The sequence below is a fragment of the Sorghum bicolor genome, chromosome 8 (genome assembly GCF_000003195.3).
Source record: "Sorghum bicolor cultivar BTx623 chromosome 8, Sorghum_bicolor_NCBIv3, whole genome shotgun sequence".
NCBI classification, from domain to species: domain Eukaryota; kingdom Viridiplantae; phylum Streptophyta; class Magnoliopsida; order Poales; family Poaceae; genus Sorghum; species Sorghum bicolor.
Genome location: NC_012877.2, coordinates 53,092,947 through 53,120,667, shown reverse-complemented (window position 1 = coordinate 53,120,667; position 27,721 = coordinate 53,092,947). Strand labels below are relative to the sequence as shown.

The following is a 27,721-nucleotide window of genomic DNA, read 5'->3' as shown; positions in this document are numbered from 1 at the left end:
TCTACCTCTCGTCTATGTCCACCTCTTAGTCATTACTAAATCTTAATCTCACTCAATGGCTAATGTAACTAGTCCACCTAGGTTTCAATCTAATCGATCAAAGTCAATTTCTTCTGCTTTCTCGTAATCCATGGTCAGAGGGATAAAAAAAGCCAGGTGGACTAGTTACATTAGCCAAAAGGATATATCCATGGGCAGTAAACAAACCACAAACCCTAAAATATCACACTCTCCAAATACAAGATACACCTGGCTATACGGTATACCTACCTATCCAAAGTACCGGTAGTAGTCTAATCCAACCCTGATTCGAAGAAGGGCACCCACCAAACCTCGAAAGATTCCCAAAGCTGCTGACCATCCAGAAAACCAAGAAATCTCACTCCTCTCCTCTCTCTCTCTCTCTCTCTCTCTCTCCCCTCGCCACCGTCGCCATGACCCGCCGCGTCCTCCCCTTGCTCCTGCTGCTGGCGCTGCTCCCCTCCCTAGCGCCGCCTGGTGCGTCTGCACGCCCGGGCGCGGGGCAGGATTTGGGACATCAGTGTCCGGTGCTGGAGCACGGGCTCCCGCCGTTCGCCGCCGCGCTCCGGGCAAGCTGCCCCGTCTCGACGGAGGGGTACTCGCCCCCCGAGGAGGTGCGTGTCTCCGAGCCCTAGCTCCGGCCGTGTCTCGTTGTCTAGTTGGCTGCAAGATTAGTTCTTCCTCGGGGAGGGCGAGGCCGAATCGGGCGGTGAGGCGTACGGTTCAGGCGGATCTCACACTTGCGCGCGCGTTCCGATGCTCGTGTCGAGAAATTCCAGTGCTGTCCATACTCCTTGATTGATGCTGTATTGCTGTTTCCATCTCGGAATATTAGTTCCTTTTGTTTACTTCACTGTTTAGCGTGGATTCTGCTGGGGAGCCATGGGCAGATAATTTGTTTCCGAAGTTTCTACGGGATGATTAGAGGCGTCTGAACCAAGCTGTGCTTTAGTAGATTGGTTTCCAGTCTTTTTTCCTTTTAGATAGGATCGCTTTCTTAATCCCCTTCCCTTGTTGTTGACGGAATTTACATGTTCTTGTGTGTTTTTCGAGGATAAATATAATTCAGCTAGTCAACGCAAGAGTATCTTGTATCTAGAACAGTTAGAAGCGTGGCCTTTGTTCTTAGTCCTTCGTTTTACTTTCTATAGTGTATTATTAGGGTTTGTGAAATCTGTATTTGTGATTATAGGCCCCTGAACTCCTGGTTTGTCAAATTACTGCCTTTCAAGAATTCGTCGCTTGTGATTTGCAACTTTTATATAGGTTAAGGTGTCAACTTTCCAACGAGTGAACTGTTTCCCTTATGTTATTTGTATATTTCTAAGTTGTTTAAGCGTTTGATGCACATGGTCCTAGTTGGAATGACTCAAAAGTTCATTCAGTAGTGAATATCATTGTAGCACCAGCACTAATGGGAATGCTCAGGACTAATTTAGAGTTAAGTACTGCTACTATGTAGGATCAGGGACCAGGAGAGATGTATCAGCTAAAGGTTAAATCCAGACCGCTAAATGTTGTTGTGTTCTTTAATTCTGGCAAGAGGCTTAAATGTGGTAAGGGAGTATCAAGTATGTATGATTATTTGCAAAGGAGAAAGCAATACCATCGGTTGACTTTACTGGATTGGCCTGGAGTTTTATCGTGTAGCGTAGCCTAGCTTTTCGTGGGTCAGTTTGGAGGTTTGGTGTCTAATAAATATGGTATGAAGCTCACTTTGATAGTTTTGGCAGGTTGTTAATGGGGAGGAACTTCTTAGGATGTTGGATAGCAAGGAAGAGCACACAGCTGTCCTTTTCTATGCATCATGGTGCCCTTTCTCGCAAAGAATCAGACCAGTCTTTGATGATCTGAGCTCAATGTTTCCACGGGTTAAGCACGTGGCTGTTGAAGAGTCCAACATCGTGAAAGCGTAAGACGCGAATTTGCTGTAACGCAGTCATTACCTTTCATGGGCATTAAAATAGCTAATGCCTGTAACTGAAATCTCTTTCCTTCTATAATTTGCAGCATTTTGTCGAGATATCATGTCCGTGCACTACCTTCCATAATAATAGCTCGCAGCTCATACGTATTCTGGCCTCTTGGTTCAAAAGATCTCGACTCCCTGGTCAACCTTTACACTACTGCTACGGGTACGTATGTTACTCTTATGTTGTTACAATCTTGTGATGTTTATGATGAGATAAGCTTAAAACGATATGTGGTGTTGTAGTATCGAACACTAGTTTTACCACACTGTATTGTTCTACTGTATGTCTATACTATGGTCTAGGGTTATTAGACCCAGTTACCCAAAGCTGCCCCTTTTGACTTGTACAAAACTTTTCACATTTCAGAACTGCCTTGTACAGATAGCATGCGAGCTCACTGATTCTAGTAAATTCAAAAGAAGGGAGGTTTTCTGTGCTAAGTAGTGTTGCAACTATCATTATATATCATTATCTTTGCTATACATGCTCAACTGTTTTCGGTTACTCACAAATTGAAATTTAGAATATTATTGGTGGAAAAGAAAAAAACCAATGTAGTTACTTTCTTGTACTTATTAAATGAGCGTTGGTATGATGCAGGTCAAGAACCAGTCGCATATATTGGTACTCGGAAGTGGAGCGCAGCGCGAAGTACAGACTATGCTAAGATTTGGAACAGCTCTATTAGTGAAACAGTGAAGCGAGAACCCTACCTAGCATTCAGTATCCTGTTTATTTGCCTGAGGATATTCTTTTTCTTCTTCCCAAAGTTCTTTGCTCTCATCCAAGACTTCTGGACCGAATACTACGAGCAAAGCAACCTTGGAATCCTCGCCAAATTGACCCATGCTGTGGATGTGAGGAAGGTGTGGAGCAAGCTGAGGCTCATGGTTGGAGCTAAGAATGGTAGGATCTGGGCATCTCTAGCTTCGGTGTCGCTTGGTGGGCAACCTTCTCCGCGAGTTGCTGTTGGACTGATGGGCTCGACCATCTGACAGCAACAAAAACAAGAGAACGTGCTGATTCATTGAATTGCACTTGACGAAGTAGCTCCTGTAAGGCTGTAACTCACATGAGCATATTGAGACAGATAAGGTCTCTGGCTCTCGTGCTCAGAAACATACATCCTGTTTGTAGCATGTAAATCTTAGGGATACCGTGGAGCCTCTGTAAATCATATTGTAACATTAGTCGTCAGTGCCCCCATCAGGCAGGCTGCCTTTGGCAATGAAAATGCAGCACAAGTTTCTCCTTTCCCTCCCCAGAATACATGGTCAAATGCGCAGTTTTATCATGTAATCTGCAATGGTTAATGGACATCCTTCATTGATCAGTGTCATTTTCTGATGTCTCTGAATTTCAGTTTATAAGTCTCTCGTAGACTCGTAGCTATGGTTTGCTTCACCCACTCGGTTACTCTGACCTTGTCACTCTTGAATAATGGATGTTAAAACTTGGAACAATGCAAATTCTCCAAAAATCTTCTTTACACGTGCTTCGACAATCATAGCCAGGATCTGCTGAGACTTTGACAAAAAGGTCCTCCATCGGCATCCCAGCTTTGTCTCCTAATTGACAAACCTCCTCATGGACGTCAACATTAGAACTTGAGGGCAAGCAGCAACTTGCATGGCAACTCTGAAGATGTCACATCAGGAAACAAAGTCTCACATCACAAGTCAGTTGGTTGATAAGAGCAGGAGAAACAGCGGCTGATTAAGTGCAGAGAAGACCATCAAAATCTCTCTTGTGCTGTCCCAACAATGGTTCGGTAACAAAGAGCAATATGCGGTGAACTTTTGCTTAGGGAAATGCAGGGTAGAGCATGTCTGCAAATGAAAACTCAAGATACAAGACTTTTTACCACTCTTAATTGTCCCCACTTCAGTAAACAAGTTAGAAGCACAAGCACACTGTAGAACAAATTGCAGCTGACAGATTTTACAAATTACTACCGATCTTGCTTTCGTGCTCGCTTGTTTTTCTCACTCGAGCCTGGTGCAGCCTTCATCGATAGCTGTTGTTCTTTCTCCACCTTGCTACTGTACTACTACTGCTTTCTGGGGGCCCGTGGGAATTGTTGGAGAGCTCAAAACCAATTCTAGGTGAGCTTTCAGAATGTTTTCACCCATCCCATCGAATGTTTGGACATATGTATGGAACATTAAATATAAATAAAAAAATAAGTAATTGCACAGTTCGTATCTATTCTGCGAGACAAATTTTTTGAGCTTAATTAGTCCATGATTGGACACTAGCTGCTATAGTTATAAATGTGCTACTTTTGACAGGTGCTCAAATCTTCACTACCTTCCTCATCTGCCGAGAGATGAGATAAGCAGATTCCTCGAGACTTGTGGTGCAGCTTCTCTATGGAAGAGTTAACCTCCTCTTTCCCTCCAGTTTCTGTAGCACAAACTGAACTATCAGCTTCAACTGAATTTCTGGTTTCTCGCTCTCCTCATGACGCTAAAGCAGTCAGGATAGCTCCAGTTGCGTAACTAATGGGCAAGCCAGCTCCTGACTGCCATCTCTTAAATGGATAGCGAAAAATTGAACATATGAAATCCTTATATTTTTCTAGAAAAAATAATACTACTAGTATGCAGTAGAGGCAATCAGACAAACCTGGAATCCTATATGCGTCTCCTGTTGACTGGCATCTTGTGATCAATTACAAACCCACCAAAATACCTTATTGCACCATTCCTCATACAAAATCCACATAACCCACCACCATTCCAAGCTAGGTCTAAAATCATGGCCTTGGAGGCTTGGGTATTGCAATCGACAAACCAGCAGAAATGCATTCAAGTGAGCAAGTGGCACATGATACCATACCATAACTTTCAATTGTTTAAACAACTGTCACCACAACTCCAGAGGACATTTGGATCCTTAGGCCTCACAGGCCCCAAAAGCATTCCATAACCAACCCGACTGAGCCATCGCAAAGCATGGACTCATTTTCTTATACAGGAACTAACTTATCGCTGTTCTTAGAATTTCTACAGCAGAGACGCAAACAATATAAGCAGCTCCATTTCAGTTTTCTGCATTGAATTGTTCATCGGTTGAGCTCGCCTCCTTAGTAGCTTTGTCAACAATGACAAAATCAGCTGTGTCAGTGTTTTCCTGTAGCCATCAGAAAGGAAAAGATCAGGGTGAACTTTCCACTAAGAAACTGTGGTGCGGCTGCAGCAAATTAGACCATCATCCAGCACATATAAAGTTCTACCGTAATTCTTGGTGCATGATTCTGCACACTCAGCGATCAGGGATAAACAGAAGAACCATGATTTCTTTTATTGGTGTTTATTAGTCATGACAACTGCATGATTTCTTTTATTGGTGTTTATTAGTTTTTTATCTCACAGAAGAAGAGAAGGATGGGACCTAGCATTGCAAATGTTCTTGATGCCAAGGCATGTTTGGTCCCTCACAGTTATTCACGCTACCATCTAAACTATACAGATAATATAAACACACTGGTTCCCCTCTTGTGTTACCAGGTATATCTGCATTTAGGCAATGGATATAAAATATCATTCTGAATTTCAGAAATGTTGTCACACTCAATTTTCAGGGAATTGGGAAAGTATTCGCCAGTTCAACAACCAACTGGAATTGGGAAAGTATTCGCTAGTTCAATAACCAACTTTTGAAAGCATAAAAAACAATGGAGTGCATGCTCCTACTTATTTTCTAGTCATTCATGTAACTAGTACTAATTACGTACCACATTGTCCTCCTTTGAGTCTCTGGTTTCATCATAGTTTTCAGAAGAACCATCCAGCTGGAAAAGAAAAATGAACAAGTTAAGGAAAAATTTTATAACGGCAGTCAATGAAAAGCATGAACAAAAGTCTCCTATCATACTACGTGGACCAGACATTCTGCAAGTAGGTAAATTTAAGTATTTCACAATGGAGCTAGTACTTACTTTCAAGTTCCCTAAGTTAGCTGACAGGACCTCATTTGTGTCCTCTCCATTTCCTTTGTTCGCATCATTTTCGGTAGCATTTTCAAGCTGAAATGAACAGATTTAAATATATTGTAAAGTTTATATACATCAGAATTACAAAATAAAATGCAGAAAGGCAATTACCCCCAAATTCTTTAAGCTAAGTGACACATCTTCCTGCTGCTTCTTAAGGGTGGTCCTCAGCTCTTGGAAATCCTGAACGAGGCAATATTTTCCAAAGTAACTTAATCTGAAGATGAAAATTATAAACTTTTTACTGGATGCAGAAGTTATGCTTACTGAACGAAGCTGCTCTATTTCGTTATTGAGTGCACTCTTGATGTCAGAGAGTTCCTGCAAGATAGATGAAATGGTAAATAAAACTGCCATGCAACCTACAGGAAGAACACTTCTAGCTTAAGATTAGCATGGCTTTGATCAACCCTCAAGGTATGCAACACTTTTAGTGTTACATTTTACAAACACTTAACGGAATCATCAAATGCACACAACATGCCTTTACAATCCTAAAAGATCCATAGTAAAGTTTTCCTGAATTACTCAATAATTAGCAAAAGAAAACTTTACTCCAGAAAAAGAATATTTACACAAACTAAACAAGTAGGTAAGATCTCACTATAATTGTTAAAAGACAACTAATAATATCTAAAAAGAAAGTACCGATCAGTATATCAAATGACACGAACATGATTTGCAAAGAAACTCACCACTTTGTATTTCGTCACTTGGGAGTCTAAATTACTCCTCCAACTCAGCAGATCCTGAAACATTTGAAAATAAGAAATAATATATCAAGATTTCTGCTATGCAAATTCCACAAATGTGAATTGAAATATTGATACCAATGTGGAAAATATCTCAAGCATGCCACCAGAACTTATGAAGATTGGGATTGAACAAATTATTCCCAAAACTCATGATTCGTACAGCAAAAACAAAAAACAACATCAAATAGAGTGAACCTAATAAGTTAACCAAATTAGAACACACCTCCTTAAGGCCACGGAGTCTCCCTAGAAGCTCTGATTGTGACTCACTTAACTCCTGCTTAAAAGAAACAAAACAAGGAAGAAGTTAGTTTTATCACTCTAATCTAGGGATCTAAAGGTTACTTCCCAAAGAATTTGCTGCAAATAATAACCTCAGAGCAGAGAACTATTCCAGACAATAACAAAGATGATCAGATATAGCTTCATAATTACTGCATAGACTAGCGATATTATGATTGAGTAGGGAGTTAAAAAAAAGTTACTAAACACCTCTATTCAGAATGTTAGTACTATGCATCAGTTTCATCACACCAAGGACGGTACAGGAATAGTGTGTCAAAATTGGTATGAATTTGGGTAAGTGGCCACAGTTTGAATGATGTGTCGGTTGTCTATTTCTGCTGAAATTCCATTGAGTAGGGTGTTTCAACTAGAAAGAATGTGTTTATTTTTAAGCTGATTCTTTTTCTTATTGATGTGTACTCAATACCTCTAAAATTTGAATCACTTCAACAGAAATCTAAAAACATCGTGTTAGTTCAATCCCACAACCAAATTGGTGGTCATGCACAATGAGGAGGTTGGTTGTCTCAAAAGATCCGGGCTCTGAGTACAGATCAATAACTGGTTCAGGAAAAGTGATGACTTTTTTTTTCCTACATACAAGAAGAATAATAGAAATGCTGATGTGTGTGATCTTCAGTAAGTTTCCGGTACATTTAGTTCCCCCACCTAGCGCACCAGCATGACACCAAAATAACGGCCAAGTGGAACATAGCAACTTGGTGCCAGCCACAAACCACGCACAGCAGCAACATTTCCGGCCGTGGCAACCGAGCACACGCGAGGAACAACAGTAAAGTAAAGTAAAAACCTACAGGGGACAGGAACGGCGGATAGTTACCGAGATCTTTTCCTCCACGGGCAGCAGCTCTTCCTTCCTCTGCGCAAACCCAAGGCGAGCAGAAAAAAAAACAGAAATCAGATTTAGCACGGCGCAGCAGAGATCAGAGGAACAGGGGGGCGACGTGCGAGACGCTCACCTCCGAGGACGGGGCGGTCTCCGTCAGCGCCGCGGGCGCTGCGGCGGCCGGAGCAGTCGGCGGGGACGGGGACGGGGACGCCTCGGAGTCGGACATCGGGACGGCGGCCGCCGGGTAGGGTTAGGGTTTGGCTCGGCTGCGTAGGGGAGGAGCGGCGGAGGAGGAGCGGCGTGGCGAGCGCGTGAGAGAGAGAGAGAGAGGAATGGAGATTTGAAATTGAAATGGGGCAGGGGGAGCGGCTACTAGAGAGAGAGAGGGGACGGGGGAGCGGCTCGAGGGAACGATAACTGTTGGGGAGAACGGATCCTTTGGTCTGGGTCTTGTTTGGTTGGGGGTAAAAAAATTTTGCGTGTCAAATCGTATGTTTTATTTATAAGATGTTGAAAAGAATATTTAGATATTAATAGAAAAACTAATTATATAACTTGTTTGGAAACTGCAAGACGAATTTATTAAGCCTAATTAATATGTTATTTAGCATATGTGGATTACTGTAGCTCTTAAGGTTAATATAGACTAATTAGGCTTCAAAGATTCATCTCGTAATTTCTAACTAAATCGTGTAATTAGTTTATTTTTTTACCTATATTTAATGCTCCATGCATGTGTCCAAATATTCAATGTGATAAATGAAAACTTTTTAGGTTGAAAAACTGTAGCACTTTCGTTTTTATTTGACAAATATTGTCTAATCATGGAATAACTAGGCTTAAAAGATTCATCTCGCGGTTTACAGGTAAACTGTGTAATTAGTTTTTATTTTTGTCTGTATTTAGTGCTCCATGCATATGCCACAAGATTCGATGTGACGGGGAATCTTGAAAAGTTTTTGGTTTTTGGGTGACTAAACAAGGCCTAGGCATTGTTTAATTCCAAAAAATTTTGCATAATTTTTCAGATTCCCCGTCATATCGAATCTTTAGACATATACATTAAGTATTAAATATAAACGAAAATAAAAACTAATTACACAGTTTGGTCGGAATTGACGAGACGGATCTTTTAAGCCTAGTTAGTTTATAATTAGATAATATTTATCAAATACAAACGAAAATGCTACGGTATCGATTTGCCAAAATTTTTTAAACTAAACAAGGCCTGGCCGTCGGAATCGTTCGACAAATACAGGCTGTTCAGTGAGGACCGACCCTCCTTGTTTAGTTAAAAAAATTAAATTTTGTTACTGTAGTATTTTTGTTTTTATTTTACAATTATTGTCCAATTGTAAACTAACTAGGCTCAAAAGATTCGTCTTACAAATTACAGATAAATTATGTTATTAGTTATTTTTTTTATTGATATTTAATGTTTAATGCATATGTCGCAAGATTTAATATGATGGGAAACCTTAAAAAAGTTTGGAAACTAAACAAGTTATAAGACTTTTTTCTTGCTCCACCAAAAAAATATATTGTAGTTCGTATTTTACCTTTCGAGAAAAGAAAGAAGACCAAATGCGTTTTTCTACTCTAAATTTATTTTTGTTCACAAGTTTAGTAGTTTATATTTTGCTTACTCAGGTCGAAAATATCCATCTAGGTTGTATCGTAAGGCTTTGTTTAGTTTCTACTAAAAATTTTAAGATTTCTCATCACATCGAAACTTGCGACACAAACATGGAATATTAAATATAGATGAAAACATAAACTAATTTTACAGTTTGACGGTAAATCGCAAGATGAATTTTTTTGAGCTTAGTTAATCTATAATTGAATAATATTTGTTAAATAAAAACGAAAATATTATAATGCTCGAAAACAAAAAAAAAATTGGGAACTGAACAAGGCTTAAGTGAAGACTATCTTTTAGGTAAAGGTGAAGACTGTAAAGGTGAGCAACGTATACGGCTTTCAAAAAATTTTAAGATTCCTCGTCGAATCTTGAAACACATATATAAAGTATTAAATATAGACGAAAATAAAAACTAATTTCACAGTTTACCTGTAATTTATAAGACGATTTTTTTGAGCTTAGTTGGTCCATAATTAAATAATAATTATCAAATATAAACCAAAAGACCTTAGACGATCACAAACTAAACGAGCAATGCTATACTGTACACTCTTATCCATATCCTCAATATAATGCAAAAGGATAAACAAAATCTGCTTAATTACTACTGTAGATACATTATCTATAAATAAGTATGTCAAGTATTTTTGTCCTACCCTAAAACACACCAGCAATATAGTGTATATATATATATATACCCAATAAATAACTTTGTTTCATTCCACGAATGGTGGTGCATGACGCGACGCCGGCCATGCATGCCGCTGCTTTGCCGGCCGGTTCATCAGAAGTTCTCCTTGTGGAAGACGAACTTGGTGGTGGTCTTGTGGGAGAAGTCCTGCGACAGCCGGCGGAGCTCCGGCGTGACCTTCTGGTCGCCGCAGTAGAAGACGCCGACGCGCTGGCCCTGGTGGTTGCAGGCCACCCGCTTGAAGACGTCCCGCCAGTTGGGCCGCGCGAAGTGCGTGCGCACCCGCGTCCCTGACACCACGTCGACGCCGCTCTTGGCGTGGTGCAGCGCCTGCAGCATCACCAGCAGCGCCGACCGCGCGTCGCCTTCCTCGTACACGCTGGTGCAGTGGTTGTGGAGCTCCACCACGTCGCCGCGGGCGTCCCGCTCCGCCACCTCGTTCATCACGCCGCGGAACCACTCGAAGGACCCTTCCTCCCGCGTGCACCAGTAGAAGTACACCCGCCGCGTCATGAACTCCGCCGCCGCCGACGATGATGACGACGGCTGCTCTTCGTCGTCGTCGGAGATGTTGTTGAGCACGTCCTTGACGATGCTGATGAGCGGGGTGGCGCCGATGCCGAGACCGATCAGGAGGAGCACGTCGTACTTGCGGTAGTCCTGCGCGGGCGCGCCGTAGGGCCCGTCGATCAGCAGCTTCGGGAGCTTCCCGCCGCCGGCGGACGCCGCCGCCGTGGAGGACGCGAAGTCGGCCCGCAGGAGGCCGCTCTGCCCGGCGGCGGGCGGGCGGCACACCTGCGCGAACAGCGCCCTGAAGCTGGTCGTCCAGTCGCCGCGGCACCGGATGTGCATGCTCAGGTAGTCGTCGCCGGGCGCCGAGGTGATGGTGAACGGGTGCCTGCAGTGTGTGCAGTGCAGCCACGAACGAATTAAGCAACTATACATGGCGCGCGATCTCGGTCGCCGACGCCGGTCGCCGGCAATGTAATTGATGACGACGGAGGCGGCGGCTTACCACTCGAACGGCGAGACCTCGCCGCAGTTGACGTAGATGTACTGCCCGCTCTTGTAGCTGAACCCGTGCGGCTTGCTCATGTGAATGGCGATGACATTTCCGGGGTACAGGGCGACCTTCTCGATCCTCACGGTGGTGAGGCCATGGGACCTCAGCGCCCGGAAAAGCCGCTCGCCGGCGTAGAGCAGGATGGGGATGGCGAGGTACATCCATGTCTGGATTTGCATCATTTCAAGCGACAGGTTTTTGTCAGAACCAAGACACATGAACGTACATATGGCGATCTCAAATTCTGAATGGAAGTCAAATCCTCACCGTCTGCTTGTACCAGGTCCGGTTGATGTAGAGGCAGACGCCATGGACGACGAAGGCGACGTAGACGATGACGAAGAGGTGGTGCGAGTACCAGAACATGTTGAAGCCGCTGAGGCGGCGCAGCGGGTTGCCCTCGCTGAGCTTTCCCCGGCGGAACCACGGGTGCGCCAGCGTGTAGGCGACGGCCATGAGCACGACCATGATGACGCCGGTGACGCCCTCGACGCCCCTGACGAACCACCAGTAGTCCGGGATCCGGCGCTGGCCGAAGTAGGCCTTCATGGGCTCGTACGCGGCGGCGCTGGCGTGCAGCAGCCTCGGGAAGTCGCACGTGAGGTGCGTCACAGCGTGCAGCGCGACGCCGACGGCGACGCCCCCGGCCACCACCTTGTGGAAGTTGATGTTGTCGTTGAACGGGACGGCGGCGCCGAGTCTTGTCCGGGACCGGAGCCAGGTGATGGTGTTCCGGCAGACGGGGAGCAGGATGAGCGCCATGTTGAACTTGGTGGTCTCGGCGCCGCCCTTGGCGACGCAGACGCAGTAGCCCATCACGTCGAACGTCGGGTGGCGGCGGTACGCGGCGAACTTCCAGGCGAAGAGCGCCGCGTTGATGGCCAGCCACAGCGACATCACCCACACGCGCTTCCAGTTGTCCTCCATGAAGTAGAGGAATGCCATGGCGGCGCGGCGGAGCGCGCTGTCGTCGCGCGCCGGCGCCAGCCTCTGGCTGATCAGCTGGCTGATGTTGTTGGAGCTGTGCGTCACCAGCCTCGTCGACGTCGACGCCGGCGCCGGCTGCAGCAGCAGCGACTCCAGGTTCGCGAGCTGTTTCGTTTGTTTGTTTGTTTGTGTTCAGATGTTAATGTGAGAAGAAGATGAACAGTGTCAAGCTGATGCAGAATTGAGCAAGAGTGTGAACCTCGATGTAGCCGAGGTTGTCGGGATCGAGCTCCTCCATGATCAGCGCGGTGTACTCGTCGACGCGCTCCAGGATCTTGGACAGCTTGTTGGCAGAGGCGGTCAAAGTGAGGACCTGATGATGGTGCAAGAAGTTCAGATTGTTGTTAGCTGAATTGAGCAACTAGTGAGACAATCGATGTTTGTAACCATTGAATTGATCTATTTCATGGACTAGTTTCATTACCTCTTTGAGCTCCTCTTCAGTGATCTGACCATCAGCATTCTTGTCAACCCTGCAACAAGTTGACAATCAAGCTAGTTCAGACATGAACAGACTTTTCTGAAAGTGGTATCAGAATGCACTTTGCTACTAGCACACAGGATTATTAAACCCATGACATACATGTCAAAGAAGGTCTGAAGCTTGGCATCGAATCCAGGATCAGAGAGCTGCTCCCAGAACTCCCGGACCTGATCCTTGGTGAGCACCATGGCTGTGATGCCCCTTCGCCGTGCAAGTGCGTCGAAGATCTGCGCGGCAAACTCCTCGGATCCAACCATGCCTGCAGTCAGTGCAACATGAACATTTCATTCAGAAATTCAGAGTTTCAGACATGTTCCGAGTTCTTTTTTCCCTTGTAGTACTAGTATACAGCAAAACCAAATGGTTGAGAAAAAAGCAGTTGAGAGGGAAACGCAAGAAACAAGAGTGACTGACCAATGCACTGTCCGAAGCGTGAGCGGAGGAGGAAACCGTCGACGGCGAGGCGCTGGAAGCGCTTCTCCACCTCGGTCCACCCCTCGGTGACGGCGGCCTGGTTGAGGAACTGGAGGCCCCTGAGCGCGCTGGCGGCGCCCGTGACGACGCTCCTGTCGAGCCTGCTGGAGCGGTCCCGGTCCCGGTCGCGGTCGCGGCGGAGCAGCGCCGAGAGCGGCACGGCGGCGCGCTTGACCGAGGCGATGCGACCGAGGTGCGCCCGCGCGGCCCTGAGCTTGGACGACAGGCCCCCCGAGGCAGCAGCAGCAGCAGAGCCGGTGGGTGGGGGGTCCAGGAGCGCCGTGGCGTCCTGCGCGTCGCCCAAGACGCCGGGGCCGCCGGCAAGGACGACGTCCTTGATGGCCCGGACGGCGACGTCGCCGCCGCCGTCGTCGCGGACGTCGAGCGTGACCTCGACGTACTCGTCCTCGTCCTTGAACCGCGTGCTCCGGCGGCTACCGCTCTTGCCGTCCGTGGACGCGCTCTTGAACGCCGTCGGCGGCGGCGGTCCGGTCTCGTGCTGCTGGCCCGACGATGACGACATGGCGGAAGACCGAGTTGAGTTGATGGAAGAAATTTCCTGCAATGCATTGCGACGGCGAGAAAAACGTCATCACAACGGCCGGCTGGTTATCGTCAAGAACTCGACAAGATAGCAGAAGCTTGATCTCGCATGCTCCATCTCCTACGATGATAATGATTAATGACATGGCAGTGCTCCTGCCTTTGAGTTCAGAAAGGGAAAAAAAAACGAAAAAGGACTGGCATGAGGATTTTTTTGTGTGTGTGTGTGTGGCATCAAGTTCTGCTTGCCCGTCCTTTCATCAGATGTTGAAGAGTGATAGGTGGACGCAGCCACGCAGGTGTCTGTACCAGTACATGTAAAATCTATGACTGATGTTATCCTGCTTGCTTTGGCTAAGCCATGGCCGTTACAAGAGAAAAACACCGCTGAATGGCTTGTAGATTCGATTCGAGAGATAAGCTCAAGCGAGTTAACTTTGAATACAAGGAGAAAGACGAGAGAAATGACATGACATTCTTCTGAAATTGATTTGGTAGTACAGTACAATACAGTAGAGCATGAATGGAATAGACGGCCATGCATAACAGATTAGCTGAAAATAGCAGCAGCAAGTGACCCAGAGAAGGGAGAAAAAAAAAAGAACGGGGCTTTAATTTGGAATGAAACGCTCGAGGAAAATGTATGCATGAAGATGCAGGGTGGGTGCAGTGCAGGGATTCACCTTGCGCAGCGCAGCCCCCGCGCGCGGCGGGATTTGTGGCAGTGCAGCCCTGGACGTGCTCCAAATGAATCTGAAGGATGCTGCAGAGCTTCAACTTGAACAAAACTTGAAGGAGATGGAGATGCTGGAATGCTGTGTGCTAATTAAGCTAGCTCTGACTGCGGAATGTGAAGTGATATATATATATATATAGGCAAGGCAACGCGGCAGGCAGGAGGTCTGTAGCCAGCCAGCTGATGAGTTTGTTAGCTGCCCTTTAGGACCAGGACCAGGACTGGACGCATGGATTTGGTAGTAGCTGTGCAGGAGGAGGTGGATGGATGAGGGCACATGCGCATGGAGGAGCAAGCAAAGCAAGGGGGGTCTCGGCCCGGGCGGTCCCCAGGAGTTGGAGTTTTCTATATCCTATCTATGCTACGAGTGTTGGGTTTTGGTGAGGGAGAGACAGACAGACAGACAGCAAATTCGTGGGGAAGACAACCAGAGCAGATGCGAGCATGCATGCATATGCATGATGATTGAAGGGCAGGGCGGTGTGGAGAATACAGGGGGCGGCCCCAAGGTTTAGAGCTCCAAATCCGGCAGCAGCCTCCTTCCTGTACTACATTGTTATTATTAGGTGCAGGCCAGCGGGCCACAGGAGTGGAAACCAAAAACCAGTTAAGGCGTGTAATCTTCGGCGGCGACGGCGGCGGCGGCGGTGTTTTCTGTAGCCTCTCTAGCCCAGTTGTTTGCACGTTCTTTCGGTTTGCGGCGTGTCACTCATGAGCTCCTACATTCTGCCACAACACAAGCAACAGTTCCTCTCTCTCTCTCTCTCTGGGTGTGTTTTTTTTTTCTTTTTTGGATTTCATTCGTCTTTTATCTCCTTCTGAGAATCTGAGTCCAGTCCTGTGCGGATTTTAGATTCCTTGCAAAAAAAGTATCAGTAGTAGTATGTTTGGAGAGGCCGTCAACGCTTTGTTTTTTTTTCCCCGGGGGACGTCTTTGACCATCATCTGATTCCATGATTTCATTCCATCAATATCGGTGCTCCGGGCAAGAAAACAAACCCTACAACAAATTCTCCAACCAACGTGCTCGTCGCCATCACCGCTGTTAAGTTTAGCTAATACCTACGAGGGTAGCTGTCTACTACCCTCCTCCACAACAACATGCCAAATAGGCAAATACTATACTCCTAGTACTAATAATAATAATATAAACTCTACTACGTGGAAGTGGCATGCATACAAAACACACAAAAAGGATGGGAAACCGGGCAAGCGTCCCCCTGTTTCTTAAACCAAGTCTGAACAATGCCGTCCACCCTGTGATGGGGAAACGCCGGTGCCGACGCAACGCATAGTCTTTTTTTTTTTTACAAATGCAAGAGAAATTTATTGCCCGCAGCAAGAAGCTGCAAAAATGGATACAGAGTTGAGGTCTACTTGAAGTAGAGCCTGAAACAAAGCACAAATGGGGCCACAGAGAGGCCTGGTACAATTACAGTTTTGACTGTTTTGCTAAAGTGTCAGTCGTTGTATTTTGAGTTCTGTTGATTTTGAAGAGCTGAGTTTGAAGAGTGGCTGCGATATTGGAAAAAACCTGCGTAAAAGGTTTGATTCTCCACTGGGCGGGTTCTGAAGATGCTCCTAATGGAGAAAATTCACCAGCTGTTGGAAATCTGAAAGAACGTGCACAACAATACTACCAACAAGCGAGAGCTAGCCATATATATGACACTCACAATGCAAGACTCGAGTCCAAGATAATTAATTACATATTATTTATGGTATTTTGCTGATGTGGCAGCATATTTATTGAAGAAAAAGATAAAAAAAAACAAGACTCTCAAGTCTTATTTAGACTCTAAGTCCACATTGTTCAAGGTAATAAATAACTTTAGACTTTATAATAGAGTCTGCATTGCGAGTACCCATATAGATGACGACTTTTCAACAGGACCATACAATGCATGCATAGGTTGTTTACTCTAGATTACGTTTAAGACATAATTATACTCAAAAATCATTAATTAGTGAGCGCTGATTGGGCGGCGACGAAGCCAACCTAGGCCACAGGCCAGCACAACAGGCAAGAGCAATCGCGTCCTAAAGATAGCATGCTGACGAGCCACGACAACTTTTGCGAAAATAGATCTTGAGCATAGGATGTCAACTAATCTGAATATGGAGAGAGTACGCTGCAAGGTGGGTCCTTCCTTCTCTATGGGTCCACTCGTCAGTGAGCTTATAGATGTACTGCTCTCTTACCTAGCTAGCTAGCTAGCGCTCCTCGATCATATTCTCTCCTTCCCTCGCGTGGAAATGGAATATAACACTGCCGGTCCGTACGTGCAGTTTTAGCTTATAGGAGTATATAATATAGTACAGTACCCCCGCTATCAGAATCAGAACAGAAATCAGATTGCATTATGCTCCGTCAGACACGGCTGTGCCTCATGAGACTACGTACGTGTCAACATCGTGAGACAAAAAGACAATAGAGACACAGATCAGAGTCGTAATGCTATTAATTATTTCCATCATTAGCATTGCCATTTGCCGTTACGTCGTCGTCCTTGGATTCGTTGCTAGCCGTCGTGTCGTGGTCGGTCTACCATTTGTTTCAGTTTGACAAATAATGATCTCGTCTCCATACAGCTACCATTAAGGATGGGTCTGTGCTCCAAATAGATATATGCGGGTTTTCTCTAGTATAAATAAATAAATTAATAAATAGACAATTTTTTCTATTATTTTTTTATTTAATTTATTTAGTTACACTAGAGAAAAACCGTAGTATCCATTTGAAGAGCCATCTCAATCCTTAGCTACCATGACACATGTTGTAGCCTGTAGCCTTGGACCCTGGCCACCACCAACTCATCAAATCCTGTAGGCGTACGTTTTCCACTCCCTCCTCACCTACCCTCTAACAATCTTTGTTTCCCTTTGTTTATTACTGTTATTATTACCCAATAAAAGGATGGATATTCTTTGGAACAATCATACTTCATAGTTACCGTTGGATTACTTATTAAATGTATGTTTGGATGGTCATATATATATATATATATGAATAAATTCATATTCCAAAATATCATTTATTGTATTTTTTAAAATCACATGACAAACGCAAACACTTATATACGCACGTATATATTATGTACATTTAATATACACATATAATTAACACACTCTACACAGCCTATGAGCACCTCTGTATATATGAATATAACAGACGGAGTATGCTAATGCATTTTCTGTAACTTTTATTTAAGTTAGACAAGAAGTTTAACTTTTGAAGAAAATTAAACAACCAGCTTAGGCCTTGTTTAGTTGTGAAATTTTTTTGGATTTCGATACCGTAGTACTTTCATTTTTATTTGACAAATATTGTCCAATCATGGAGTAACTAGGCTTAAAAGATTCGTTTCATAATTTACAAATAAACTGTGTAATTAGTTTTTTTGTTTTTATTTATATTTAATGTTCCATGCATGTGTCGTAAGATTCGATGTGATAGAAAATTTTGAAAAGTTTTTGTTTTTTATGGCAACTAAACAAGGCCTTAGTATTTTACAAGATCGTTTAGACTACCAGAGTAGCCTAACGCCTGCCTGCATGCATTTATCCAATAGCCGTCAGCAAATGTCGTTTGTCAAAGAAGAACCGGTTATACCATGCTAAAGTTATACCAAAAGAAGGTCAAATAAAAACGCGCTGGTGATTAACGCGTTAAACAAAGTGCTATCTCGACTGGAAACGACAAATTAAATCGAGCGTTAAAGTTGAAACGTCAATGAGATCACCCAGTCAAAACCGGTTTGGCGACTCCGGCAGGAGCATGTGCCTCGGGAATTTCACTAGCAGAGTTGTCTAGTATCCTCTTTTTATCAATATAAGTTGGTTTGCATCAGTAAAGTTTAATTCCAGTCACATTCATATAAGTTGTTTAGACTCACAATGTAGACTTTATTAGAGCAGTCCAAACAGAAACCAAGTAGTTTTTATAATATAGGATATCGTATCAAGGAACTACTCTTTCTCAACTCATGGTTTGTATATAAGAGTAAATACAACTGAAAACTTAGAGCAACTCCAAGAGCTTGGTTAAAATTAGTAGTCAAATTTCATTGTTTAGCCATTTTGTAAAATAAAAAACTTCTTAAAAAAGAAGAGATCTACAACAGACTTGCTATTTTACAAAATCAGTTAGCTAGTGTCATTGGTTGGCTATATATAGCCATCGAAAATCAAGGGATAGCAAACTTTCTATTTTATAAAAGCAGATAGCGTAACTGTTGGAGTCTACTTTTTACTTTATAAATTCTAAAATAGCTCTACAACAAAAATAGCCAAACTGTTGGAGTTGCTCTTAAATACAGCAATAAAAATAGCTAGATCAAGTGTGGCAACTATTTTGTGGTAACACAAAAACACATACCACACACGCTAGCATACATACTGACAAACATTACTTTTTTTTTGATAAGCTGACAAACATTACTTAGTGCAATAGGAAAGAACGAATTGCGAAAAAAAAAAAACTATTCTACCCTTTGCAAGCAAAATACCAGTTTGACTTAGCAATATTTGCATATTAAACCAAATCAGATTGAAGATATGTAAGTTCTCAAATATTTGTGGCACTTTTGTCTCCACGTTTAAGTAATGGAAAAAGTCTACATCACTCCCTGAATTATGAGGTGGTGTCTACTTTACCTCCGAACTATGAGACAGTTTAATTTACCCCCTGAACTATCCAAAACCGTTCAAATCACCCCCCGGGCGGTTTTTATGACGGTTTTGCTACAGTACTGTGGTTTTGACTTTTTCTTTTTTCCTATTTGTTTTCATATAATCTTTGAAAAATCATACTAAATCATAGAAAAATCATAAAATAGAAAATCTAATTTTGTTGGACTCCGCATGAGTACATTTACGCAATGAATATATAATATGGTATACTTTAATATAATTTTTTCTGTAGCTTTAAATTAGTTAGAAAAATCAAATTTTATCTGTAATTAATTGGAATAATTCATAGCTGCAGCTTCTGTGGTCCAATTGTGGTGAAATTTTTATGGTAGACTAATTATTCTATGCTTGAACTATAGTAAATATTTCATACTCATAGGATCATGTATAACTAAGTTTATTCAGGTTTATGCTTGTTAAATATAAATAAATCTATAACTAAGTTATACATGATCCTTCAAGCATAGAATAATTAGCCCACCAAAAAAACTTCACCACAATTGGGCCACAGAAGCTGCAGCTATGAATTATTCCAATTAATTACAGATAAAATTTGCTTTTTCTAACTAATTTAAATCTACAGAAAAAATTTGTACTAAAGTATACCATATTATATATTCATTGCGTAGATCTACTCATGTGGAGTCCAACAAAATTAGATTTTCTATTTTATGATTTTTCTGTGATTTGCTATGATTTTTCAAAGATTATATGAAAACAAATAGAAAAAAGAGAAAAAGTCAAAACCACAGTTACTGTAGCAAACCATGGTTACTGTAGCAAAACCGCCATAAAAACCACCGGGGGGTGATTTAAACGGTTTTGGATAGTTCAGGGGGTAAATTAGACTGTTTCATAGTTCGGGGGGTAAAGTATACACTGAAAGGTCCTAATATGGCTAGGGGGGGTGAATAGCCTATTTAAAAATTCTACAAACTCACTAGAGCAAGAGGTTAGTAAATAACAAAGCGAAGCTTTTTGCTCTAGCTCTAATGGGGTGTTTGCAAGCCACCTATCCAACAATTCTAGTTGATATAATCACTAGGCACATAAGAGCTATGTCACTACTTACACTAGAAAGCTACCTAAAGTTTCTATACAAGTAAGTAAGCTACTCTAGTTTGCGGGAATGTAAAAGAGTGGATGAGATAATTATACCACCGAGTAGGGGATGAACCAATCACCAATATAAACAACCAAGCACCGGGAGAATGCCAATCAAAGACAATTGAGACACCGATTTTTCTCCCGAGGTTCACGTGCTTGCCGGCACGCTACGTCCCCGTTGTGTCGACCAACACTTGGTGGTTCGGTGGCTAAGAGGTGTAGCACGAACCTCGTCCTCACTAGGACACCACAAGAACCTACCCACAAGTGAGGTAACTCAATGACACGAGCAATCCACTAATGTTGCCTTTGGCTCTCCGCCGAGGTAGGCACAAACCTCTCACAATCACCGGGAGATGCCCACGAACAATCACCAACTCGTGCCAATCCTCCTCCGCTGCTCTAAGCCGTCTAGGTGGCGGCAACCACCAAGAGTAACAAGAAAACCACAGCTAAAACGATCCCCAAGTGCCACTAGATGCAATCACTCAAGCAAATGCACTTGGAATCACTCCCAATCTCACAAAGATGTATAATCTATGAAGGAGATGAGTGGGAGGTGTTTGCTTAGGCTCACAAGGATGTCAAGTATGTTAGAATGCCAAGAGTGTGAGCCCCAGGGCGGCCAAACACGTATTTATAGCCCCTCAAACAAATAGAGCCGTTGGCTCTTTCACTGGGCGAAATACGGGGTCACCGGACGCTCTTAAAGGGGCACCGGACGCTCTTAAAGGGGCACCGGACGCTCAACACCAGCGTCCGGTGCTCCAACGTCAGCTGCGTGTCAGAGTCTAACGGTAACCTTGAAAGGTCCAAATGGCTAGAGGGGGGTGAATAGCCTATTTAAAATTTCTACAAACTTCACTAAGCAAGTGAGTTAGTAAAATAAATGGCGAAGCAATTCTAGCACTAGCTCAACTAAGCTATGCAAGCCACCTATACAAACTAGTACAAGGCTAAACACTAAAGCACAACAACAAGAGAACTAAGCTAAACAAGCTACACAACTAGCAAGGTATGCACAAAAGTAAAGGAGAGGTGAGTGATTGTTATACCGACGTTGTAGAGTAGAAATATAGCCAATCAATCAATCACAACAATAAGAGAATCCTCGGCAAGAAATGACACAAGATTTTTTACCGAGGTTCACTTGCTTCCCGGCAAGCTAGTCCTCGTTGTGGCGATACACCCACTTGATGGATCACGAGCTAATTGGCAATCCAAAGCCAAACCCTCAGCGGGTGCCGCACATCCACTCACAAGATGGGGATCCTCCAAGCCACGAGCAATCCACTAGAGTAGCCAATTGCGATCTCCCGCGGGGAAGGCTCAAGAACCCCTCACAAATCACTTGGTGAGGCTCGAAACAATCTCCAATCATGAGCTCAACACCACCGCTGCTCCAAGCCGTCTAGGGCGTCGGGAAACACCCAAGAGTAACAAGAAATCCGCAGCAAACTCAAGAAACAAGTGCCACTAAATGCAACTCTCAAAGCAATGCACTTGAATCTCACTCAATCTCACTAGGATGAGCAATCTAGCAAGGAGATGAGTGGATGGAGTATTCTCTAGCTCAAAGTGTGTCTCAAGTAATCAAATGTGCAAGAGAGAGCCTCCCAAAGCCGGTCACCAACTATTTATAAGCCCCTCAAGAAAACTAGCCGTTGGCTGTTTTCACTGGGCTGTAAACGGGGGCACCGGACGCTACTAAGTGAGCACCGGACGCTCGACACCCTGCGTCCGGTGCACTAGAGTTGGCCACGTGTCCTTCTTCGATTTCGCGTGTCAGTTTCTAACGGCTACCTGCAACACACCGGACGATGGGCACCGGACGGTCCGGTGCTCACCGGACTCGTGCGCAGAGAGTTTGTCAAACTCGCGACCTCACCGGACGCTAGGCACCGGACGGTCCGGTGCTCACCGGACTCGTGCGCAGAGAGGGTTGCAAAAACCCCTCACACCGGACGCTAACCACCGGACGCTCTCAGAGTGCGTCCGGTGCTTAACCCTAGCAGGGTCAAGCTCACCGGACGCTGAGGCCAGCGTCCGGTGCCTCCGCACTCAGCGTCCGGTGAGTGTTTCTCAGTGAGAAAACACTCCCGTGACTTCTCTAAATTTCCCACCGGCGCAATAGAAAATGTACACTTATTTTTCTCAAGAGCGCCGAATCCCGCCTCGTAAGCTCGGCGGGAGGGAGAGAGAAACCCACACCCCTCTCAACCCTAGGAACTCCACCTCCTTTGTAAATGTGCTAACACCAACAAGTGTCCACCACCAAAGTGCAAGTGTGTTAGCTTTTCATAAACATTTTCACCAAAGGAGTTGAGTTAGCACTTTACTTGATCCTAATGCATATGCTCAAGATATGGACCTAGTAGCACTTGATTCGAGAGATGACCGTGATTTCCCCTCTTGATAGTCGGCTATCTATCCTAAACCCGGTCAATCACTTCTCTACTCATCTTAGACCGGCAAAAGTAAAACCCTATGTTTATACCTTTGCCTTGGTAACTTTGCTCCTCGTCTATCACCATGATCTCCACTTCATGCTTCATCCCTTTGTGATCGTGTGGCCACCTTTCCATGCCACCATGCTCCTTCATCACATGTGTTGCTATGCCTAACTCAAGTCACTTAAACAAAAGGCATTAGCAACTTGGTGTCATTAATTACCAAAACCAAACTTGGGATTTCAAACCTGCAGAGCACCGGACGCTGAGCAAGTTAGCACCGGACGCGTCCGGTGCACACCGGACTCATACGCAGAGAGTTCCGCAAATTCGCAGGGTCACCGGACGCTAAGCACCGGTAGCGTCCGGTGCCCACCGGACCCATGCGCAGAGAGGGTCGCAAAACGCCCGCACACCGGACGCGCACCACCGGACGCTCAAGCCAGCGTCCGGTGCCTTACCCTAGCTGGGCCAGGCACTGTCTGCACCGGACGCTCAGACTCAGCGTCCGGTGCTCCAGAAGCCAGCGCCCGGTGAGTGTTTCTCCCGCGACTTCTCCAAAATTCCCACCGGCGCAATAGAAAATATGCACTTCATTTTCTCGAAAAGCGCCGAATCCCGCCGAGCTTGGAACCCATCCTCTCTCTACCCTTCAAACTCCACCTCCTTCTCAAAGTGTGCCAACACCACAAAGTGTGTACCAACAAGTGCACGTGTGTTAGCATTTTCACAAACATTTTCTTTGAAGGAGTTAAGTTAGATCACTAGGATCTAAATGCATGCCCATGAACAATGACACCTAGTGGCACTTGATAACCGCTTAGCCAAAGAATTCCCCTCTTTATAGTACGGCTATCTATCCTAAATGTGATCACACCCTCTATAGTGTCTTGATCACCAAAGCCAAACCCTAAGCAATACCTTTGCCTTGATCTCCATAGGGTTTTGTTTTTCTCTTTCTTCTTTTCCAAGTTAAGCACTTGATCATCTTGTGGTCATCACCATCATCACCATGATCATCACTTGCTCCATCACTTGGCATGTACCAACCTCATTAAGTCTACACACACTTAGTATAGAGGTTAGTACTTAGGGTTTCATCAATTATCCAAAACCAAACTAGGGCTTTCATACACCACCCCATAGTTCAGAGGGTGATGTAGACTTTTTCCTTTAAGTAATATATGCTAGCACATGTCTTCAATTTGCGGCCACAGAGCCGGGTTGCATGACTAGCTCATTCAGATAAAAGATTCATGATAAAATACATCTCTACCGCTCTTGCTTGGCTTGCATGCGCGCAGGCGTCGGAGAGTGGCGGGGCAGCGAGCGGTGGAGTGTATCGGAGTAGTGCGTGCTCGCGCGGCAGCAGCAAACGCCGGAGCGGCCACGGCAGCGCGGCAGCAGCGAGTGCGCGAACCGCAAGGGCGGGCAGAGAAGAGCACACCGGCGGGGCCGGAAGGAAGAGCACGCCGGCGGCGCGGCCGGCCTGCGAACTTTGTGGAGCCTACGTCCGTGAGCGAGGTGGCGGCCAGCGGGTGGACGCGTGCGGCAAACTCCGACGGACTGGATGGCGATGACTGCGACCTTCGTGGAGCAGCGCGGCTTGCGCACGGGATCAAGACGACTGGCGATGGAAACCGATGGTTTCTCTCCAATGTTGTTTCGTTGGTTTCTTGCTGCATCGATCGAAGCGTAGACGTGGTTTTCCGGTAAAGAAACGATTTCTTTCTTTCTCGTTCTCTTTCTTCATTAACTCACTTGACATTGCTGAGTTGTTATCATCATTAAGAGAGATAGAAACAGTCATTAATGTCTCATTGGGACTGCCCTTAGGCCTTGTTTAGTTCCCAAGATTTTCAATCACATCGAATCTTTAGACGTATGCATGGAGTATTAAATATAGACGAAAATAAAAACTAATTGCACAGTTTGGGCGAAATTGACGAGACGAATCTTTTGAGTCTAGTTAGTTCATGATTAGACAATATTTATCAAATACAAACGAAAGTGCTACAGTGTCGATTTCCCAAAATTTTTTGAAACTAAACAAGGCCTTATAGAGTCTAAAGTTATTTATTACCTCAAACAATGTGGACTTATAGTCTAAATAAGACTTGGAGTCTTATTTTTTCTACCTCTTTCGTCAATAAATATGCTGCCACATCAGCAAAATACCATAAATGATATGTAATTAATTATCTTGGACTCTGTGGTAGAGTCTTGCATTTTGAGTGCCCTAAATATAAACTACTTACGAAACTAAAAACATAGCTAGAGAATAATTTACGAGACGAATCTTTTGAACCTAATTAGTCTATAATTAAATACTAATTACTAAATAAAACAAAAGCGCTACATTACCCGTTAAACTTTAACACTTCAACTAAACACCCCCCTAAGATCGAATTTCTATTATTACAAGACCGCTGAGGAGCGTACGTTCATCTCTATTAACACAACACTAATACTCAGCGGTCTTATAGAGTATTAGTATATAATATACTCCTAAAATACGATTAAAATACTCATATTATATACTTCTATGTACACTTTCAAAACATCAAATTAGATCTGTCAATTAAATCTCTAAAATACGATTACATGTGTCAAGTCAAAAGACTTACTCGAGGTGAGCCCACTCCACCGTAAGAAAACCTAACCAACTCTGCTACTACGCCACGTTAGTGATGATGAATGGAGCATGAATGAGTTGCTTTGGACTAGGATCAGGCAATTAGGGACTTTGGTTTTCGGTTTCATAGTCCATATATAGATCTTACGAGAATCATTTAATAATTTATTATAGACTACTATCCATGTAATTATGAGTGTCGATTTACATATGTCAGTTTTATGCTAGACTGCCACGTTAGATATATATGGACGATTTTGTGGTGTGCCTACTTTGGAGCATGATTAATTGTAGGACTTATATATAGTTTAGGGAACTATAGATCTCTATTTTCGTGGTTTGAGGAGCTATACGACAATAACGTAATGGTTTAGATGTTTAGACATCTCTTCTATATGGTTGCAAGATGCAATCCACGAGAGTCAAACAAAATGCAATAAAAATAGAAAATAGTGCTAGATGTGTGCACATCCTTTTAGCGCCATGACTTTTTAGCTAAGTGAATAGACCTGAGTCTATGATGCAACAAGAACACGAAGCGGAAGGGGTTTGTTAATGTAATTGAAAATGATTTGCCAAAGAAATTACATACATGATACATGGTTGCAAGATGCAATCCACGAGGGACAAACAAAATGCAAACAAAATAAAAAATTATAGAAGATGTGTGCGCATCCGGGGAATCGAACCCCGGTCAGTACCGTGGGAGGGTACTATGATACCACTACACCAGATGCGCTTCTTTGATTTGGGCCTCTAGTTTCACTCATATGAGGAATAAAACTATTCCGGTTGGATCAGAGCAGAGCAGCATCTCCCAAAGTGACCAAACAAAGCCCAAAACTATGGACGACGCAAGGTGCATGCATATATCACTTTCATAAATTCATATTATAGTATTTCAAATTTCAAATGATATTTCAAGGAAAAAAGATTAGTGATGGAGGGCGTAAAGTTTTTCAGAATAGCTTCGTAATAGTGTATCGAAAGATTACTAATGGGCGAATAGAGCATCTCCAAAAGTTTGCTATTCCACTTGGTATACTAAAAAATTTGGCAAAAGTTGCAAAAAACGTTCTCCAACAAATTGCTATTCACACTTGCCAAAATCCTTCACTTGCCAAAACTTTCCTCCGCGCGTGCAGTTCTCCGCGCGGCGGATTCCTTCGCCAAATCATTGTTGGTACTCGTGCAGTGCAATGTCTGGCCGGCAAAATGACTATGCTTTTGATCACATACACGCTATGCTGATGACTGACCGACGAAATCTCAGTGATGTGACGCTGTCTACTTCTACAATATTGCTAGATGAACACAACTGAAAATTACATCTAAAATTTTTGTAATACTAAAGTTAATACAAAAGTAAATAAAAGGCTCATATTTTGTATGAGTACAAATCTAGATGATGGTTCCAAAGATGTTCGATGAGATCTTCTTTCAACTGCACATGAGTGTCTTTGTTTCTGATTTGCTGGTGTGCTTCAATATATTCATCAAGAGTGCGAGCTAGCCGGCCACGTGCAGGTTCCACAGTCTCACCTCCATAATCGAATGACTCATTATGGTCCACCATGAATCCTTCATCTTCGACGATCATTTATTGTGGTTTGGTAAGTCCAAATTGGCAAACTCTTGGAGATGCTCTAATATTTCACTTGCCATTTATTTTACGAAGTTGCCAAATATCAAAATTTGGCAAGCTAGAAATAGCAAACTCTTGGTTGATCACCTAAAAAATTGGTAAAATCAGGCACAAACCTAGTTATGTGTAACCACTGAAAAAAACAGGAACATAATTTAACACACCAGATCAGAAAATGGATATAGATGGATGAAAAAAAAGAGAAATAAGGCTGGATATAGAAGAAGGATTGGGCTGAGTCTGTTCGCTTAGCTAAAAAGTCGTAGCTGTACTGTTTTATGATTTGTTGTAAGAGAAAAACACTGTTGAATAGCTAGCAGATTCGGCAGATAAGTCCAAACAAACAGAGTAAAAATGCATCCACTCAAAGAAAAAGGAATAATGTAAATTATAAATTTACTCTTTCTCTAGGAAGATGTAGATTGGCTGGTGGTTTGATTGACTGACATTTTGCCTGAGAATGGATGGGGATGACTGTACGGTAAAAGGATGTTCACACTAGAAATAGAATGTCACGACGCATAGTAATGTCTCGAGCTCCTACGTTAAATACAGTTATGTATAATAGAGAAACATGCAACAGGAGACAAGTATATCGACCCATACAAACAACCACTATGACATGGAGAAAAGACTATAGTTGGTCTGAACTGTAATGTTCAGGTGGACAATTTTGGCAAACCGGTGCTGT

At 43.7% G+C, this 27,721-nt stretch overlaps 3 protein-coding genes and 1 non-coding gene across 5 annotated transcripts; 1 reads left to right on the top strand and 3 right to left on the bottom strand.

Moving 5' to 3' along the window:
* LOC8066310 (5'-adenylylsulfate reductase-like 6) lies at window positions 271–3,333 on the top strand. Its single transcript, XM_002443259.2, has 4 exons — window positions 271–635; window positions 1,755–1,933; window positions 2,032–2,156; window positions 2,595–3,333. Exons 1-4 carry the CDS (start codon window positions 435–437, stop codon window positions 2,987–2,989), a joined length of 900 nt encoding a protein of 299 aa, XP_002443304.1. The 5' UTR covers window positions 271–434; the 3' UTR covers window positions 2,990–3,333.
* LOC8066309 lies at window positions 4,787–8,266 on the bottom strand. Of its 2 annotated transcripts, none has more exons than XM_002442220.2 (9): window positions 8,012–8,266; window positions 7,873–7,911; window positions 6,970–7,023; window positions 6,687–6,740; window positions 6,259–6,312; window positions 6,103–6,174; window positions 5,938–6,024; window positions 5,734–5,790; window positions 4,787–5,129 (listed from the first exon to the last, which is right to left on the bottom strand). In XM_002442220.2, the coding sequence occupies exons 1-9, from the start codon at window positions 8,105–8,107 to the stop codon at window positions 5,040–5,042; spliced, it is 603 nt and encodes a 200-aa protein (XP_002442265.1). In that variant the 5' UTR covers window positions 8,108–8,266; the 3' UTR covers window positions 4,787–5,039. The 2 variants fall into 2 exon arrangements, with proteins under 2 accessions (XP_002442265.1, XP_021301975.1); XM_021446300.1 differs by having other exon boundaries at window positions 6,970–7,026; window positions 8,012–8,252.
* On the bottom strand, window positions 10,008–14,859 carry LOC8067250 (respiratory burst oxidase homolog protein B). The gene is made up of 8 exons (XM_002442219.2): window positions 14,449–14,859; window positions 13,163–13,781; window positions 12,848–13,007; window positions 12,689–12,737; window positions 12,464–12,577; window positions 11,545–12,369; window positions 11,230–11,444; window positions 10,008–11,112 (listed from the first exon to the last, which is right to left on the bottom strand). Exons 2-8 carry the CDS (start codon window positions 13,743–13,745, stop codon window positions 10,308–10,310), a joined length of 2,751 nt encoding a protein of 916 aa, XP_002442264.1. The 5' UTR covers window positions 13,746–13,781; window positions 14,449–14,859; the 3' UTR covers window positions 10,008–10,307.
* On the bottom strand, window positions 26,054–26,124 carry TRNAG-CCC. Its single transcript has one exon. It is a non-coding gene; the product is annotated as a tRNA-Gly (tRNA).